Source organism: Limulus polyphemus, unplaced genomic scaffold, assembly GCF_000517525.1.
Source record: "Limulus polyphemus unplaced genomic scaffold, Limulus_polyphemus-2.1.2 Scaffold786, whole genome shotgun sequence".
Taxonomy (NCBI): Eukaryota; Metazoa; Arthropoda; class Merostomata; order Xiphosura; family Limulidae; genus Limulus; species Limulus polyphemus.
Window position 1 is genome coordinate 275,125 of NW_013666396.1, and position 18,144 is coordinate 293,268.

The following is an 18,144-nucleotide window of genomic DNA, read 5'->3' on the forward strand; positions in this document are numbered from 1 at the left end:
AGTAGAGTGGAGATAATTTAACAACCACGTCGTTATGTTTGATGATATATATAAATGGAGAATCTAAAACATGCCAAATTCCAATGCCCCTCGATACAAGCCTTACTGTAGAAAATGAACAAAAAATTACGAAATTCGCTCTAATTTTGTGAAATCAAAGATCTTGAGCTTCATTTTAACATCCTTTTAAATAACAACCTATTTCAATATTTGAGTTACAACCATGGTATTTTGTGATCATTAATTCAAAACTCAGAGAAGGCTACTCTCAAGTTAAATAATTTTAAAATAATAGAGAGTAATAAAGGTGAACGATAACTTTCGTGAGTGCTTTTCCAAGTTATTAGATTCTGACTATAGTTATGTATTCCGTTTAAGCTGTCACTCTTGTTAGACACGCCTACATAAGTTTAGTTCAGATACTGAGAAGCAGCAGCTTATAGATGATGTATTAGCCACTCTCTCACGAAGAAACACATCTGATGAAAATGTCAGTTTAAGACCAACTGTAATTTGGCTTTGAGATGTTTAACGCTAGGATCTAAGTAGAAAACACTTTTTCGATTTGTCAGCAAAGTGCTTTCAGTTGTAAAGGATTCGATTCATTACTGCCGACTCTAACCATTTCGTGTACTCAAGTGAAATATGTTCATAATAATGCAAAGACCAACAATCTTTTAGGGTTAGAGTTCCTCAGTCTAGGATACAAGAGCGTAACGTTCGATTTATCTATAGAGGTTCAAAGTATTTTATCATCGTATAAAAATGCTTACAAGAGACATACGAATAGATCGTTATTTAGTTATCACGTGTGTTTAACTAGAAATATACAAATCAGGCGTGACTAAACTGATGAAATGAGAAATTCAGTCGTTCAGCGTTAGTCTAATGTTTATACAGTCAATATTAGGTGAGGTGCTGGTTGACACATTAGGTGCTGGTTGACACAGAGCAAGAGCTGCTCTCCGTGTGGAGCTAGTCTGTATATTCTCTAATTGTATTAACTTATATCGGATACGTACATGTGTTTCGTTGTTCATAATGTATATATATATACATATGAGGAACAAAGATATGGGTTTATAATGCTTGAAATACAATTTGACGTGTTTCTTAAATTATAAAAAAGATAACATTTAGCAATTAATCGCATACGATTTTGAAGTGATAACTTGTTCAAAATTAAGTTTTTGCTTTACTACGAGAATTAATTAATTAAACTTAGCAAAGACTTTACAAACTCTATATGTGTGCTCAGTGTTTAAAACCTTTTAATAATGAAAAGTAACAGCTTCCAACTAGTCGAATACGAATGTTCAGAGTCAATCTAACAGAAATCGTTTTGTCAGAGGTAGGTCAGATATTACAATAATCACGTCATAAAAAAATAGAATTGAAAATCAAGGATTTAAATTACAGGTAAAACTAGCCCATTAGTGATTCATCCATTCACAGTTTTAATTAAAGGAGTTAAGAAAACTGTTCTTTAAATGTTCCAGTTCCCTGGTGGTTAGTGGCAACTTTAGAAACTTACAATGCTAACATCCGGGATTCGATTCCCTGCGTTGGACACAGCAGATTAGCCTAATGTAGTTTTCCTCTAAAATAAACAACAATATCGATTTTACTGTCCCCTAGCGGGACTGTGGCAAGTTTACGGAGTTACAAAGCTATAATCCGGTGCTCGATTCCCCGCGCTGGACACAGCAGATGAGCCCAATGTGGCTTTGTTCTAAAACAAACAAACACACAAACTACCTTTTCATTTGATGGAAAAGCCTGTTATAGACGTCTGTTCCTTTGAAATGTGGTTATGCATAACAAATTAGAAGTATGACATATAAAAAAAGGTTTAAGTATATTAGTACCAAAAAATGTATCTTTTCCGTAAATAAACCCATGCACAATTAACTATTTAAATATTAATTCATCCGGGTTTTCGAAACTAACATCGATAAATTCTTCAAGATATAGTTTTATTTCATTACTCAAGGCACGGATTTTATAAAATTAGAAATTAATTTTGATCTGTTTCCTATGCTTAATAGTGCTGAGAGCTTGGTTTGTTTGTTTGTAATTAAGCACAAAGTTACACAATGGGCTATCTGTGCTCTGCCCATCACGGATATCGAAACCCGGCTTCTAGCGTTGTAAGTCCGCAGACATACCGCTGTGCCACTGGGGGGCCTGAGAGCTTGTAAACACCAAATATTTTCAATCCAGTATTTGTTATCATTGTTTGTTCGTTTTATCCTCAGTTTTTAACAGTTAAAACTAATTGCGGTTTTCTTAACCTGCCTTATACAAAATTACAGTTTCTTCGAGAACTAAGTGTTACGAATACGCTTCGCTATCAGTGTAGTATATTACCCAATTAACGATAGTCTTAATGTAATACAAAAAATATATAAAAAAATATGATTATTTTGACATGAAACTCTTTTTTTTTCTAGAAAGAACGTGATTGTGTTACAAATAACTTTTCTTACTGAATTTCTAAGTGTCAGTCAGGTTGAAGCTACCAGATATGCTATTTCTTTACGTGTCAAACATAATGAAAATCACCAGTAACTTTAATACGTATATTGATAATTATCATGATATGAGCTTCTACTGAGATGAGTGTATCTATGATATTTCAACAATACACGAACGAATAATAATAATAAAAAATGGAAGAAAAAAAGTAGAAATTTACGCATGCTTTACCTCTATAACTCTACCGTTAGGAGGTGAAACTCGTAATTTTGAAAGTATATTTTAGGCTTAATTAATTTCAAAGTGAGCTCCTAATTAAATTTCTCTTGAATATTAAACATTTCTTATTTTTAGTATAATGGAAAAGCGCTGTTTATTTAATTAATTTTTAAATGAGATTAATTTCTCTGAAATACATTTTCTTCGTTATTTCATCATTTAATTTCACGTTGCTTTTCTATAAGACTATTCATAGGGACGCACCACCTTCTGTAATATTTTATAAAGTAATTATATCTAAAAGTTCAGTGAAAACCTATTTTTTTTAGTGCACATCGGCTAGACTTAACGACAGTATACTCATTCGATTTTGATATTTTGATTCTAAAACGGCCCCCAGTGGCACAACAGTATGTCTGCGGACTTACACCGCTAGAAACCAGGTTTTGATACCCGTGATGGGCTGAGCACAGATAGCCCATTTTGTAGCCTTGTGCTTAATTACAAACAAGCAAACATTATAAAACGACCCCCAGTAGCACAGCGGTATGTCTGCGGACTTACAACGCTAGAAACCAGGTTTTGATACCTGTGATGGGCCGAGCACAGATAGCCCATTGTGTATAAAACAAAAACAAATTATAATAAAGTTTTTAGGTCTGTTATAATTAATGTGAACAGCTCGGAAACTGACTATCAGAAAGATATATCTTCTTACAAGTGAAATAACTAGATAGTAGAAATGTCTATTGTTGCTTGCACCATCATGATAACAATGTTCAGTGCGATCATCATTCGTGTTTATTGTTGCTTGCACCATCATGATAACAATGTTCAGTGCGATCATCATTCGTGCCTATTGTTGTTTGCACCAGCATGATAACAATGTTCAGTGTGATCATCATTAATGTCCATTGTTGTTTGCACCATCATGATAACAATGTTCAATGAGATCATCATTCGTGTCCATTGTTGTTTGCACCATCATGATAACAATGTTCAGTGCGATCATCATTCGTGTCCATTGTTGTTTGCACCATCATGATAACAATGTTCAATGAGATCATCATTCGTGTCCATTGTTGCTTGCATAAGTAGATAACAATGTTCAGTGCGAACATCATTCTTATCCATTGTTGCTTACATTTCTGAGGTAACTTGATACCAAATGATTGATACTATCTGATTTCTAACTGTTACATTTGGCACCTAATGCTATCTTTTAGGTCCATCAAAATGAGAATCCGTCAGGTGAATCAGTGCCTTGAGTTGGTCTTACAGCAAACAATTAACAGAAGTATGACCTGGAGATCGTGCTGACCATGTCGTTGTGGAAAATGTCTGTTTATTATTCGAGCACTGAAATACGTCCCTGGAATGCCTTAAGAGTTCTGCAGTGTGGAGAGTAGCATTATCTTACACAAAAGCTGCATGCTTAATTCAAAACTCCTCTTTATGAAACTACGAGTTCCATTATGAATCATTAGTATTATCCGTTCACTGTCACTGTGTGAAATCCGTTATGTGTTAATTAATAGTGTTACCTATTTACTATCACTGTGTGAAATCCGTTATGTGTTAATCAATAGTGTTACCTATTCACTATCACTGTGAGAAATCCGTTATGTGTTAATCAATAGTGTTACCTATTCACTATCACTGTGTGAAATCCGTTGTTGGTGAATAAATAGTGTTACCTATTCACTATCACTGTGTGAAATCCGTTATGTGTTAATTAATAGTGTTACCTATTCACTATCACTGTGTGAAATCCGTTATGTGTTAATCAATAGTGTTACCTATTCACTATCACTGTGTGAAATCCGTTATGTGTTAATCAATAGTGTTACCTATTCACTATCACTGTGTGAAATCCGTTGTTGGTGAATAAATAGTGTTACCTATTCACTATCACTCTGTGAAATCCGTTATTTGTGAATCAATAGTTTTACCTATTCACTATCACTCTGTGAAATCCGTTACTTGTGAATCATTAGTGTTACCTATTCACTGTCACTGTGTGAAATCCATTATTTGTTATTCATTAGCGCTATCCGTTCACTGTCACTCTGTGAAATTCGTTATTTGTTAATCATTAGTGTTATCCGTTCACTGTCACTCTGTAAAATCCGTTATTTGTGAAACATTAGTGTTACCTATTCATGTTCTTGTGTGAAATCCGTTATTTGTGAATCAGTAATGTTACATATTCATTGTCACTGTGTGAAATCCGTTATTTGTTAATCATCAGCGTTATCCGTTCACTATCACTCTGTAAAATCCGTTATTTGTGAATCAAGTGCTATCAATTTACTGTTACTTTGTAAAATCCGTTACTTGTGAATTATTAGTGTTATCCGTTCACTGTCACTGTGTGAAATCTGTTACGTGTGAATCATTAGTGTTATCCGTTTACTGCCACTGTGTGAAATCCGTTATTTGTGATTTGCTCAGAGAAATTAAGTCCGATGATGAACTTGCTTGTGGATTAACCCTTACTGTAATTTTCTTGTCATGTGATTTAGCTTACCCTTAAGTTCCAGTGTTAATTTTACAAGAAGGAGAAAAGAGAGTTTCGTAGGTCCAAGACGCGTTTTCCAGTCAGATGTCGTTAATTCTCCCTATTGCAGGAATTAAAGTGCAAAGTCTAGCCGTTCTTGTGCATTTCCTGGTAATAGTTCACGTTGTGGCCTGTAGAAGGCAAAGCTTCATTGTCTTAAGTATGGCCTTCCAGACTGTTGATTGTGGAAGTCCAGTGCGTTTGGTTACTTGACTGGTGCTGTTTCTTCTGTAAGAGCTTCCTTCTTCAGTAGCGATCGCCCTTTGTTTAGTTTCCGTCACAGCTTCAACGAGGATTTTGGGGAGCAACCATAACACGTTGCATCAGGAATCGATCCTGTTTTTTTTTTCATTAACTTCCGATACATCTTTTGATACATGACCTTCTTAATTCGTCGTTTTCACTATGCTAAGATATTAATACTGTGAGAGTATTATTACTAATCATAATGTATTGATGATTTATAAGAGTTTAGAGGCATCCTACTTCAAAAGACAAGAACAATTCTTGGCATATTCTATACTGTATCTGGTATGCAAAGTTCACGATCAGTATTTGTTATTGCCAGTTACTTTTTGTACAGCAATCGCTTTTCCCGTCGCCTGAATAGTTCTTTCTTTCTTTGGCCTGGTGGTTAGGGATCTCGACTCGCAATATGCAGGTCGTGGGCTAGAATCCCATCACCAAACATCCTCGCACTTTCAGCCGTGAGGGCCTTATAATGTGACGGCCAGTCTCACTATTCGTTGGTAAAGAGTAACTTAAGAATTGGTGGTGAGTGGTGTAGACCAGCTTCCTTACCTCTAGTGTAGCTTTGTGCGAAATTCATCAAACAAACTGTGATTATTATGAGCATTAGAATACACCAACTGATTTTATAATAATATAATAACCCCTGTACTTTCTTTTATATTGTACATATTGTAAGAAATTCCAGTAATATAATTCACTCTCCTATGAGCACCGATGGAGTAAAGCAGTAAAGATTAATACTACTTCCTTTCAAAACCAGAACAGGAAATAACAGTAAAATAAAATGATAAAAAAACTTACTTTTTGTATTCCTAGGTTTTGTCACAACGAAGTAAAAGTACTTCTTTGTTAGAATGACTGATCTTTTTCTATTTGTTTTCTAAGACTGCGTACTTTGTTCTTATTGGCCGTTGCCGACGAGGATTTTTTACCATCAGATCAGATGCGCAGAAAAGTGCACGTTAAAAAAATGAATTGAATTTCAAGGTAAACCTTAACAGATATCCTAAAATTTTTATTGCTAATTAGTTCACCAAGTAATGACAATGCTAAATGAAATATTTTCTCCTAATTATTACTTGTTATTCTATATCTTGATGTTTATTGTAGTTGTTTAGTTTCAACATTGAGCACTTTCGATTTGAAATATTCCAATAAGTTTATAGTGTTATTATGTAATTACTGAAATCCTTCAAATTTATGTTGTTATTTCGTAATTTATTTGAATCTTTCAAATTTGTGTCATATATTCTTTATTCATTATGAAGCACACTCGAAATAATCAATATTTCCAGATAAAATATAAGCAACAATTGTTTCTGTTCGAGGTTTGCAAAAGTATTCATAACGTAGCCATCTTTCTATTAAAAATACATCGTCCTGAGGGAAAAACAAAGTGTTACATTGCTAGGAAAGGGAAAATAAAATATGAAACTATGAACTTAGTTTCAATTAATGTAACTGCGAAGGAACAAACAATCGAGTCAGTAACGAAATAGGAAACTTTATAATAATTTATGTCAACGTGTATTGCGCTGATAGCAGTCTGGAGTTTATCAGAAGAGGCCAGGTAGACCAATGTGTGAAGGAAAACAACAGGGTTAACACATACCAGAAACGGTTTGAGTACTGGTATGTACCAGATGTTCATAATATTTGTATCCAATACATCTTGATGTTGTTTTTCCTTTGCTGGTTATTACCTTTTTTTTTTAATCTTTCTACCCATGTTACACATTGTTTTGCTTCTAAAACAAAATCTATATTTTTATGAAATAGACAAATAAGATTTGCTTATGTTTAAACTATCAAAATATAGAAATTAAACTTTGAAACGAAAATGGTGAAAGTAATACGTACATTTTAAATGCTACGAAGTTTACGTTCTCGTATAATTCATAAAAATGTATGATAACTTACCATTTAGGTAGCTTTAGGAAGTGTATTTGGCAGGATGGAAGAATTTAAACTTTATTTCTTCTATATCTTGTTTTTTTTGTTCGCTGGTGGATGAGCGATAAGCTTGTGGACTTTTTCGCTAAAAATCGGGGTTCGATACCCGTGGGGAGAAAACTCATACGACCCTTTGTGTAGCAATGCGTTTTAAAATTTAGGAGCTATTTACGCTCATGTTAGGTACTGGATTCAACTAGAATGGGAACTGGCAGTGAAAAGAGGAAGTATTATAGGAGAAAAAGTGGATTTGGACTCTAGTAATTCATGAAATTTGGTGAAATCGATTGTGACCGACTGACTGACCGACCGACACTTGGCTTCTATGATTATGATGAGCATTCGTGTATGGCATCTCGGTGACTCAGCGCTACGTCTGGAGGCTTGTAGCGCTAGAAATCAGACTTCGATACCCGTGGTAGGCAAAATTCCGATAGGCTATCTGTAGCATTGTGCTTAAAAACAAACAAATAAAAAAGTCAGCTGTATATGAGAAAAATAGTACTATATACTTTGTATTACAATTACCAATACTATATGTATAGTGACTTGGGTTGTCTTTTTAGTTACCAAAGTGAACCTAGCCCTGTTTTTTCGATATGCCCCCCCCCCCCCAGTAGCACAGTGGTATGTCTGCGGATTTACAACGCTAGAAACCGGGTTTCGATACCCGTGGAGGGCAGAGCACAGATAGCCCATTGTGTAGCTTTGTGCTTAACTTCAAACAACAACAATCTCTCGAGATTCCCCTGTTCAGGATTACTGATGAGGGGTAGAACTCCTCGAAACCGGTATGTCTCAGTGACGAGTGGTGAATCGATTGATAAATTGGGCTTTGTACTTATTTTCAAGTACCAGTAATATCGCTAAGGAGTTTGCTTATTTCAAAAGATAATATTTCTGATGGAAAAATTTATATATATCTGTGTAGAGGTATGTGTGCTCGTCTTTCTCTATCCCGAAATCAGCATAAAGCCACTTTGAAACATAAGACTGTTAAAGCTGTGCCTCGAAAGTTATTATGTTGTAAGTCTAAGGATGGTCTAATTAATTTAAAGAATTCGCCTTCTTAAAGATATGCGGTATCGAAGTGAACAAAACGTAATTGTGTTTATGCCATTAAGTTTGTCATGGAGATATATGGGCTGGAAACAATTAAATTCGTTTCCTTACATTAGTTATATTTTATGATGGGCTCAGTCGCTTTTACGGTTGTTTCTAAGCAAGAGCTCTGAAAACAGCATGATGTTTTTGCCACGATATTTTACTATTATTTTTAATGATTCTTTAGAGCGTTTGAGGAAAAAGGTTTAATTTACATTGTTATCCTCGTAAGGATACTCCGTGGTCAAGTCAAATCACCTACGAATTAAAGCAAAACTTTTCGAAATGTGAATAATTGAAAATATTAATTGATTTATTTACACACTAGATGAGTTTATCATCGGTCAAAACAGAACTCTCTTCCCTCCAGTTGTGGAGTCCAGGTAGCGGTCCCTCGATGGGACAGGTGTAAGTTTACTGATTTACAACACTATAACCCGGGGTTCGGTTCCCCGCGATGGACACAGTAGCTAGTCCATCGTGGTTTTGGTCTAAAACAAACAAAAACAACGTTTTAAATGCTCCCAGTGGCTCAGCGGTAAGTCTTAGGGCTCACACCGCTACAAACCAGGTTTCAATACTCGTGGTGGGCACAGCACAGATAGCCCATTTTGTAGCTTTGCTTAACAATAAACAAACAAACCAGGTAGTGTTAAATCTTTTGCTGTGTGATATAATAAAATTCAAAGTATGTCACAAAATACGTTTTAAAAAGATAGTAGAAAACCTTATCTTATGGGCTTTGAGAGATGTGAGTTTTAATTCGTTATACTATAGTTTTATCAAGCCGTTATAAAATCATAATTATAAGTTGTTGTTTGTTGCTGATTATAAACTTGTTTCACAATCAAAATATGTCTTCAGAGCCAGAAAAGATGCTTTTAGGCTAAATAATGAGGTATGAGATATCTTAATGCTGACCCCCAGTGGTACAGCGGTATGTCTGCGGACTTACAACGCTAGAAACCGGGTTTCGATACCCGTGGTGGACAGCCGTTTGTGTAGCTTTGTGCTTACCTACAAACAACAAATAAATAAATATTTGTGCCAGGATATAAAGTGACTTATGAGAATGTTACAGATATGGACTCTAGAGCTTATAAAATGCCACCAAACACATAAAGACTAAATTTCGAAAGTGGCCTTCGTGAAGTTGTAATTCTGTTGTTGTGATGTTGGTAGGACGTAACATGTATAAAGTACAACTAAAGAAACCTTATAGTCTAAGCGAATTCGGTAAATAAGTTTTTCTTTCTCAGGAACAAACTGAAAAATACCCTTTGAATACTTTCAAGTCTTTGAGATTCTTTGTTTAGTCGAATAATGCGACCTATATTATTCGCAAAAAAAACCCTCTATATTTGACTCTATATGCAGCTCAATCAATAATATCTGTTCAAAATGTATGTAAAACTAAGGATTCGAAAACTCTGAGTGGTGAAGTTGGATGGACATCCACAAATATTCTGCAGGATCGACAGAGCTTAAACGTACGTATTACAAGGAAACCACGCCAAGTGACTTCCACAGATAAAAACTTATAAAGCTCCTTTTCTTGAACTCATAGGTTTTGGTTTTGTTTCGTATTGTGAGCTAATATGTTTCGTGTTACACAAACGATATTTGTTTACGTCAGTGACTATGAGTAGGATGTATGAATGAGAAATGTAGATGTTTGATGCTGTTTTACTATTATAACTTGTAATTACACCATTAGTAACAGGAGTTTTGAACAAGTAAGATTGTAAACGCATTACAATAAATATATTTAATGACATTCGTGTTTCCGTTTCCTCAGCAAGAAGAAGAAATAACCTAAATATTTCAAAAGGTGATATACCTTATAATATAACTTGGTAGTTTATATCAGCTAATACGTATACCATTATGCAAACAGCAGCTCTGACTTTGCAAGGAAGACTCTTAAAGCTCATCCACTACATCTTCACGCGAATGCGAAATTAAAACTTCAAAATCATATCACACCAAATTATCTAAGAGCGTAAAATAAAGTCATGAATACGTGTGTGCTACAGTCAAGTTCACATTTTGTTTGCTTGTTGTTAAGCACAAAGTTACACAATGGACACAGCACAGATAGCCACATTAATAAATTTGTTTGATTGTTTTGTTCCATTTCGGGCAAAGCCACATGTCGGAAGAAAGTTAGTCAACAGCCAACTTTTGGGCTACTGTTTTCAGACTGAAGAGTTTGGATTTGGCTATCATTCATATAACGTACCCACTGCCACAAATGTTGAGCCCATTTTGTTTTGTTTTTGGTCGTAAGGGGACGTGAACCATGAACTCTCAGCTCTAAAAGCCGGCACTTTAGCCATTGAGCCACGCCATAGACAAATTATTTAATTATTGGTATATAGACCTAGCAGGTCATCTGACCAACCCAAAACTCAGAAACGTTAATATCCAACACTAATAACAGATTGGATGACTGCAATACTAAAGAACAACGACGCCCACTGTTGGTTTTTAGTAAAGCACGTTACTATATACATATATTGGAAAAGATTATTTATACAATACGTTTTAAGAGAAAGAGAGTTTCAATCTATAGGGGTTGTGATTACACTTGAGTAGGATAAATATATATAATTCTATTTTTGGAGCAGCATAAAGAGATAAAAGTATAGTGGATACAAATAAATATCTACTTTATCAGAACATGCATGTAGAAAACATTTAATTGAGTTCTGGCCAGAGATGAGAGTGTTACTTAACCTTTATTTACCAAAAAATATGTTTAGTTCATTAAGATTTGCTTTTTTTATTATATATTCATTAACTAGAGACCTAGAAATAACAACTCGCGGCTACCAGAATGAACATCGAGCCGATTAGAATCAGGAGAATTAATGAAATAGATACGGGTGAGGCGGGGAAACACTGTTCTTGTTTACTGTAATATTAATGTAAATATTTGTTACACTATAAATCAAACCTAAATAGCAGGTCACGAAAGCCTGCTATACAGGGGCTATTTACAAATGTAACAGTAAAGGTTTCATGTTTGTACACAAATATATATACATAAATACATAAGAAATTCTTTAAACAATGTATGACCAAGGCTAATTTTCTTTTAATATTTGCAGGACATACAGATACAACAAATAAATCAAAATATAAGCCTCGTATCCTTTCCAAAGAAGCACGTGCAAAGGAAAAATGTATTATCCCTCTAATCTGATGCAATATAGTACTGTTACGTAGCCATAACAACGAAGAAAAAAGTAATCGATTAAAGTCATCATAAAATTACTTTCTCCCCTTGATGACAAGAAAAAAGTACTTATACTTATGAGCCTATTACACGAATTAACATCCCGGACATGCTGAATACGAATCTCAAATCTCATTGAACAAGCAATTTTTAAAATTATTTAAGGGATAAGAAAAAAAACAAAACATTTTCATATGTGCAATTAGGACACTATTGTCTTGAGAGTATCAACAATCTAATTAACATAAGGCCTATGTTAAACAGCTGATAAATATATTAATATTGCCAAAAAAAGTCAAAAGTATATTTCATAAATGTATGTTTAACTCATCACAAATTAGATACACAAGGTTATGTTAATTTGTTTATTGTTTATTGACAAATGACAAAAGTAAATATCGGACTTACTTCTTAAACACAGGTTAATGTTAGAAAAGTAAAAGCTTACCTTCAGAAGTTAAACTCGGGCGACCCAGAATAGAAAGGCTTAGACATAGATATATTACACTCAGTAGACTTAATTTGACAGTTCCGGCTAAACTATTCACTTTCATTGTTGACTGATGTGTTAAATTAAACTTCGTTTTCCTCTTTATATTTTGTAGTAGTTTTTTTTCTTCTTCTATATACGAAGATATATTTATATATTAATTAGATAATATCTCCTTGCGTAAAATGTTACTTATAAATGACGTTTAAGAAATTAATTCTAACTTTATTTCAAAATTCACTATCAGTGTCATCACAAGAGACTAGCTTTACGAAACATTTGTCTATGAGTGAGATAGACCTACGCTACTGCCAACGCGCAGTGAAACCACCGACCAGGAGTTCTTTAGCCAACTCTCTGAATCCGAAGTCAGTTTCCTTTCAAGCAGTAGGCGTTAGTCACGTGATGTGGTCACATGACTCGAGCAGTGAACTCCATATGAAGTCGTTTAGAAATGAAGAGAGTTCCAGTTACAGATGCTTTCACAGAACACTGATCAATATACAGCTTGCAATAAATAATTAAAAAAAAAACGTAAAAATACCTCCAGTTACTTCATAAGATACTCTGTTCAGAAGGAATATCCCAGTTTTTACTTGTGTGAACGACAATGTGGTAACAATATGGTTCTAGCAATATGGTAAAGTAGAGATAGAAATATACTTATAGCAACTGAGAAAAAAAATGTTTCCAGTCATAAGTTGGAAAATATATGTCTACAGAAAGTAGTCTACATAAATATTTCAACTACATGATTTTTAATTTTTAATCCATATGTTTTCTTTTAAGTTCAAAACAGAGGACAAAATAATATTAGTACTAGAATGTAAGAAGTTCGATCAAACAAGCCTAGTTTCTTTGATATTTGATTTGACTTTTTTTTTATTCACATTACGTTTTGAGGCATAAGAAACAAAAACATCGAGTCAGTATAAACTAAAAAATAGAATAAAAAAACCCTCTCTAAAATACAGAACTTTGATGTTTAGGGTTTTTAAAAATGAAAATGAAAAGATGTTGCTTTTCTATTCCTTGAAAACCTCTGACTGTCTGAAGTTCTGGCTTCTGATACAGAATCTTATTTCATGTTTAGGTTCAGGTTGGAATAATCTTCTTTAGCTGTGAGAAGCTACTATGCATTCTGTAGTCCACATTTTACAACTTTGTTTTCAGAAGTTTTGACAGATAAAGGATTATTAAAGTTTGTGTGTTTGCTAGTTTCGGATAAGAGAGAAAAGCTACACGAGGGCTATCTGCGTCAGCCGTCCCTAATTTTCAACTCATAGACTAGAAGAAAGGCAGCTATGCGACATCACTCACCGAAAAATCACGAGCTACTCTATTAGAACAGTGGAATTTAGCTGTCACTACTGTAACGCACCTACGACTCCAATGTAGTGAGATTTTGAGGCAAAATTACGCGAACCATGGACCCTCCGAGTTTCAGTTCGGCGTTGTAACTACTAGGACAAGCTCGGATAGAACGGCAAATGTCAAATAATTTTCTATTGAGAAAATAATTTTCCTATGATGTACTTGATTTCATCAGTTTATTACTGCCAACTGTACATGTGTACGTGTACATTTCTTTACTTATTTGTTAAATATAAAGTTATTTACTAAGAATGGTAAGGACACGAAATAGTTTGTAAATAAAATGAAACTTTTAAAGCGATCCAATGGTTGCAGAAATATATATAGCAGTGGAATGTTTTAGCCATGGTGAGGTTGTGGCAATCGGATATCGGTTGTTGTTATGTCTAGAGGGCTGTCCTATGTACTATATATATTGGATTGTTGTAACTTTCCTGTCTTATTATTATCATTGAACTTTTTCGAGGCTTTCGTTATTTACATCTCCGCTTTTACAGAAGATTTAACTTTAATTGTGTTACCCGCTCCATGGGATTTGTTACATAACAGAGGTTAATTAAAGTGAGGGTGGTTGTGGTTTTGGTTTGTTTTGAATTTCGTGCAGAGCTGCATAAGGGCTATCTATCTATCTGCGCTGGCTGTCCCTAAGTTAGTAGTGAAAGACTAGAGGGAAAGCAGCTAGTCGTCAACCACCCATCGCCAACTGTTAGTTATTCTTTTACCAACGAACAGTGGGATTGACCGTCACATTATAGCGCTCCCACGGCTGAAAGGGCGAGCATATTTGCTGGGACGAAAATTTGAACCCGTGAACCTCAGATTGCGGGTAGAGCGCCCTAACCACGTGGTCATGCCAGACCCAATGGTTGTGTTAGACATACCTAATAGTATGTTTAACATATCGTTTTCCTTGTATTACCTATAAGAATTTTATATTCTAATTACAGAACCAATATTCTAACTATTCAATGTACGATTCAGATATTCATTGAATTCCGTATTAATTATCTTATACCTTCGTAAATAATTAGATCTTGGCTATACTCTTCCTAACGTCTTGCTATTTGATTCCACACCTTAAGAGTAACATGTGTCCTAAAATCGAGGTTTTTATACCCGAGAGGGACAAAGCGCATACAACCTCTTACATAGTATTGTACTTTGAAGCAAACAATGCATTTTTTCTTTTCTTTTTTGTTTTTGTTTTTTACGTCAAGCCTCTTTTCATCTTAATTCAATTTATAAACAGGAAGTCAGTTTTTTTTATTATTTTTCTGATGATTTCGTAAATCGTTACTGCTGCATGCCGAGAATGGAAGAAATGTAATCAGTGTTAATACTTTTTTTTTCATAGATATTTAGGATTTTCTTTTACATCGTGATGAAACGAATGATAACACGGTTGGCTGTGCGCTGTCGTTATTTTATTTAAATTTATTTACAGTAGATATTTTTGAACATAAAAATTAAAGGCTGAAAGTAGCCCAATGCTAGCGTGCCGAATTGCAAATCGGAAGGTCCGGTGTTCGAACCGCGATATTGCGGGTAAACGTTTAGCAATTTAATTTCATTGGGTACTATAACTGGTCAATTTGCTATTTAATTCTCTACTTGTTATCTCGTATCTTCATAAATATTATTTTTTGTTTGTATTCTTGGTAATGTCGTGCTATTCGACTCAACATTTTAACAGTAACATATGCCGTAGTAATTTACGTCAGATGTCGCGCTATTCTAAAGTTACACTGTTGGAGCTATATAATGGGTTTTCATTGGGCACGAGACATTTTTAGGAAGGGTTGTGAAAATTCAACTTATACCCAGTTATACGGATGTTAGGTTGTTCAACAAACATCAAATTTACGACAATACTTAAAGCCAACAGCTGCTAGTGTGTTCAGTAAATAATATATACTTTATTATTTCTTTATTGTTACTTTCAGGATCGGTATTGGTTAGAATTGTTAATTTATATCTGTTTTTATTAGTTGTAACTTCATTTATTATTATTTTTACTTTTATTATAGAGACTGTTAGCTTAATACATATATTAAACACTAACCTAAATCTCCAAAGCTGGTTGAACTTCATGAGATATTATTGGGTTTACGGCCGAAAAAGTCGTTAACAGCGAGAGCACCCAACATGGCATTCTAATCTTTATAAGTAAAAATGTAAGAAACATTTTTTTTGATTAATTATGCTCATTACCAGGTTTATTTTTAGTTTCGGTGTTAATAGATAGTTTTCTCTGATTGAAAGTTAATATTGATTTAATAAATTATTGTGTGTATCACAGGAAAATGTATCACTGTTTAATAATAATTACAAAATATCTATTATTTTTGCTTCTGAAAGGAGACTCAGATGTTCTAAAAAGTTTCCAAGCCAGTTTTATAAAGGTACATTACTTGTTCTAATGGATGAAATATTATATAATAAGTTTACATTAATTGAAAAGTGCATTTAAGAGAGTGCACTGACCCATAATTTTATAAATTTATCTAAAGAAGTGAAAACTGAGACTCGGGGAGGAGTTAATATACTTATTGGCTTAGTTAAAGCATGTGTTTGGTAAAAAGGTTACCATGTTCGAATTCTAACCACTTCTTATTACTTTTCAAATTTATATATATATATATATATATATATATATCTATAATGACAATACATAGAAAATAATCAATACCTTTCCGCTAATATTGCTAGGACATGATAATATTCATTATAATAGCTAAAGAACTGCTCAGCATCTTAGTTTTAAATAATTGAACTGAACTGCTAACAATAAAAACGGAATTTTAAATATTCTTGATAGTACCCATATTTTGAACAATTTTGTACATTCAGAATTTGCTAAAATATATAGCTAAGAATAGATAAAAAATCATAAGATTATCTCTTAATTTAATATTTTATAACGTCAGAATTTGAGTTTTCATCCCTGAGGTTGACACAGCACAGATAACTCATTATGTAGCTTTAAACAGATAACATTTAATAAATAGAAAATGTATAAAACTGCAGAACCTACCACACACCTAATAGTTCCAGGATGTCTTGTATACATCTGCAGCACCTACCACACACCTAGTAGTTCCAGGATGTCTTGTATACATCTGCAGCACCTACCACACACCTAGTAGTTCCAGGATGTCTTGTATACAGCTGCAGCAACCTACCACACACCTAGTAGTTCCAGGATGTCTTGTATACATCTGCAGCACCTACCACATACCTAATAGTTCCAGGATGTAAGTTTCACCACTTTGTTGTATAAATCTGCAGCACCTACCACACACCTAGTAGTTCCAGGATGTAAGTTTCACCATTTTGTTGTATAAATCTGCAGAACGTACTACACACCTAGTACTTCCAGGATGTCTTGTATACATCTGCAGCACCTACCACACATCTAATAGTTCTAGGATGCAGAGTTGTTATCTTTGACACCCTAAAGGCTCAACGTTAAATCTAGAGGCTTATAACGCTGGGCACAGCGCTGATAACCCTTTGTGTGGCTTTCTACTTAACAACAAAACAAATTTAAAGTTATTATATTAATTTATGGAACTTTTATTAATATTTTCAGATAAAAATAGGATTTTATACTAAGAAAACATGGCTAACTCTTTAAAGACCGTGCAGGGGTCAATCGTTTATTTGCCCACATAATGAACCCCGAAGAACAACGGTACGCAAACCGTTGTCACACAAACAAAGTACGCTATAAAAGTGTGGATGTTATATAAAAGTGACAGTTAAAATCCGACTATTCGTCTACACATGAGTAACCCATGAGTTGGCGGGTAATTTTGTTGACTATATTCCTTCTTCTAGCCCATCAATTCAAAATTAGAGACAGCTATGTGTAATACCCTTTATGTAATTATGAAATAAACAAATATTAGTAACAATTATCAATTGTCAGAAAGGTAGTCTATTTAAAAGCTTTTAATATTAGAGACATCCTTTTAAAAAATAATAAAAATAAACAGTTATCATTCGAAAAGGTTGCATTATTTCAGTTTGTTTGTTTTGAATTTCGTGCAAAGCTACACAAGGGCTATCTGCGCTAGCCGTTTCTAATTTAGCAGTGAAAGACTAGAGGAAAGGCAGTTAGTCATCACCACCCACCGCCAACGAATATTGGGATTCACCGCGACTTATAACGCCCCCACATCTGAAAGGGCGAACCCGCGACCCTCAAGTTGCGAGTCGAGTGCACTAACCACTTCGCCATGGCATTGTCTCAGACGAAAGTAGTTGTAAAATTATGTTTATTGAATAATTTTTCTAAATGTTTGAACATTCCTTGGAGAGGTTTTACTACAGCATTGTCTGGCATTGTCTCAGACGAAAGTAGTTGTGAAATTATGTTTATTGAATAATTTTTCTAAATGTTTGAACATTCCTTGGAGAGGTTTTACTACAGCATTGTCTGGCATTGTCTCAGACGAAAGTAGTTGTGAA

The 18,144-nt window shown here is 34.3% G+C and overlaps 1 protein-coding gene across 1 annotated transcript in view; it reads right to left on the reverse strand.

Moving 5' to 3' along the window:
- LOC106460520 (zwei Ig domain protein zig-8-like) overlaps window positions 1-12,631 on the reverse strand; it is a 106,514-nt gene extending 93,883 nt beyond the window's left edge. The window contains exon 1 of the mRNA XM_022387267.1: window positions 12,256-12,631. Coding sequence (XP_022242975.1) covers window positions 12,256-12,361 — 106 coding nt within the window. The 5' untranslated portion in view covers window positions 12,362-12,631. The remainder of the gene's footprint in view (window positions 1-12,255) is intronic.
- Between the last annotated feature and the right edge of the window lie 5,513 nt (window positions 12,632-18,144).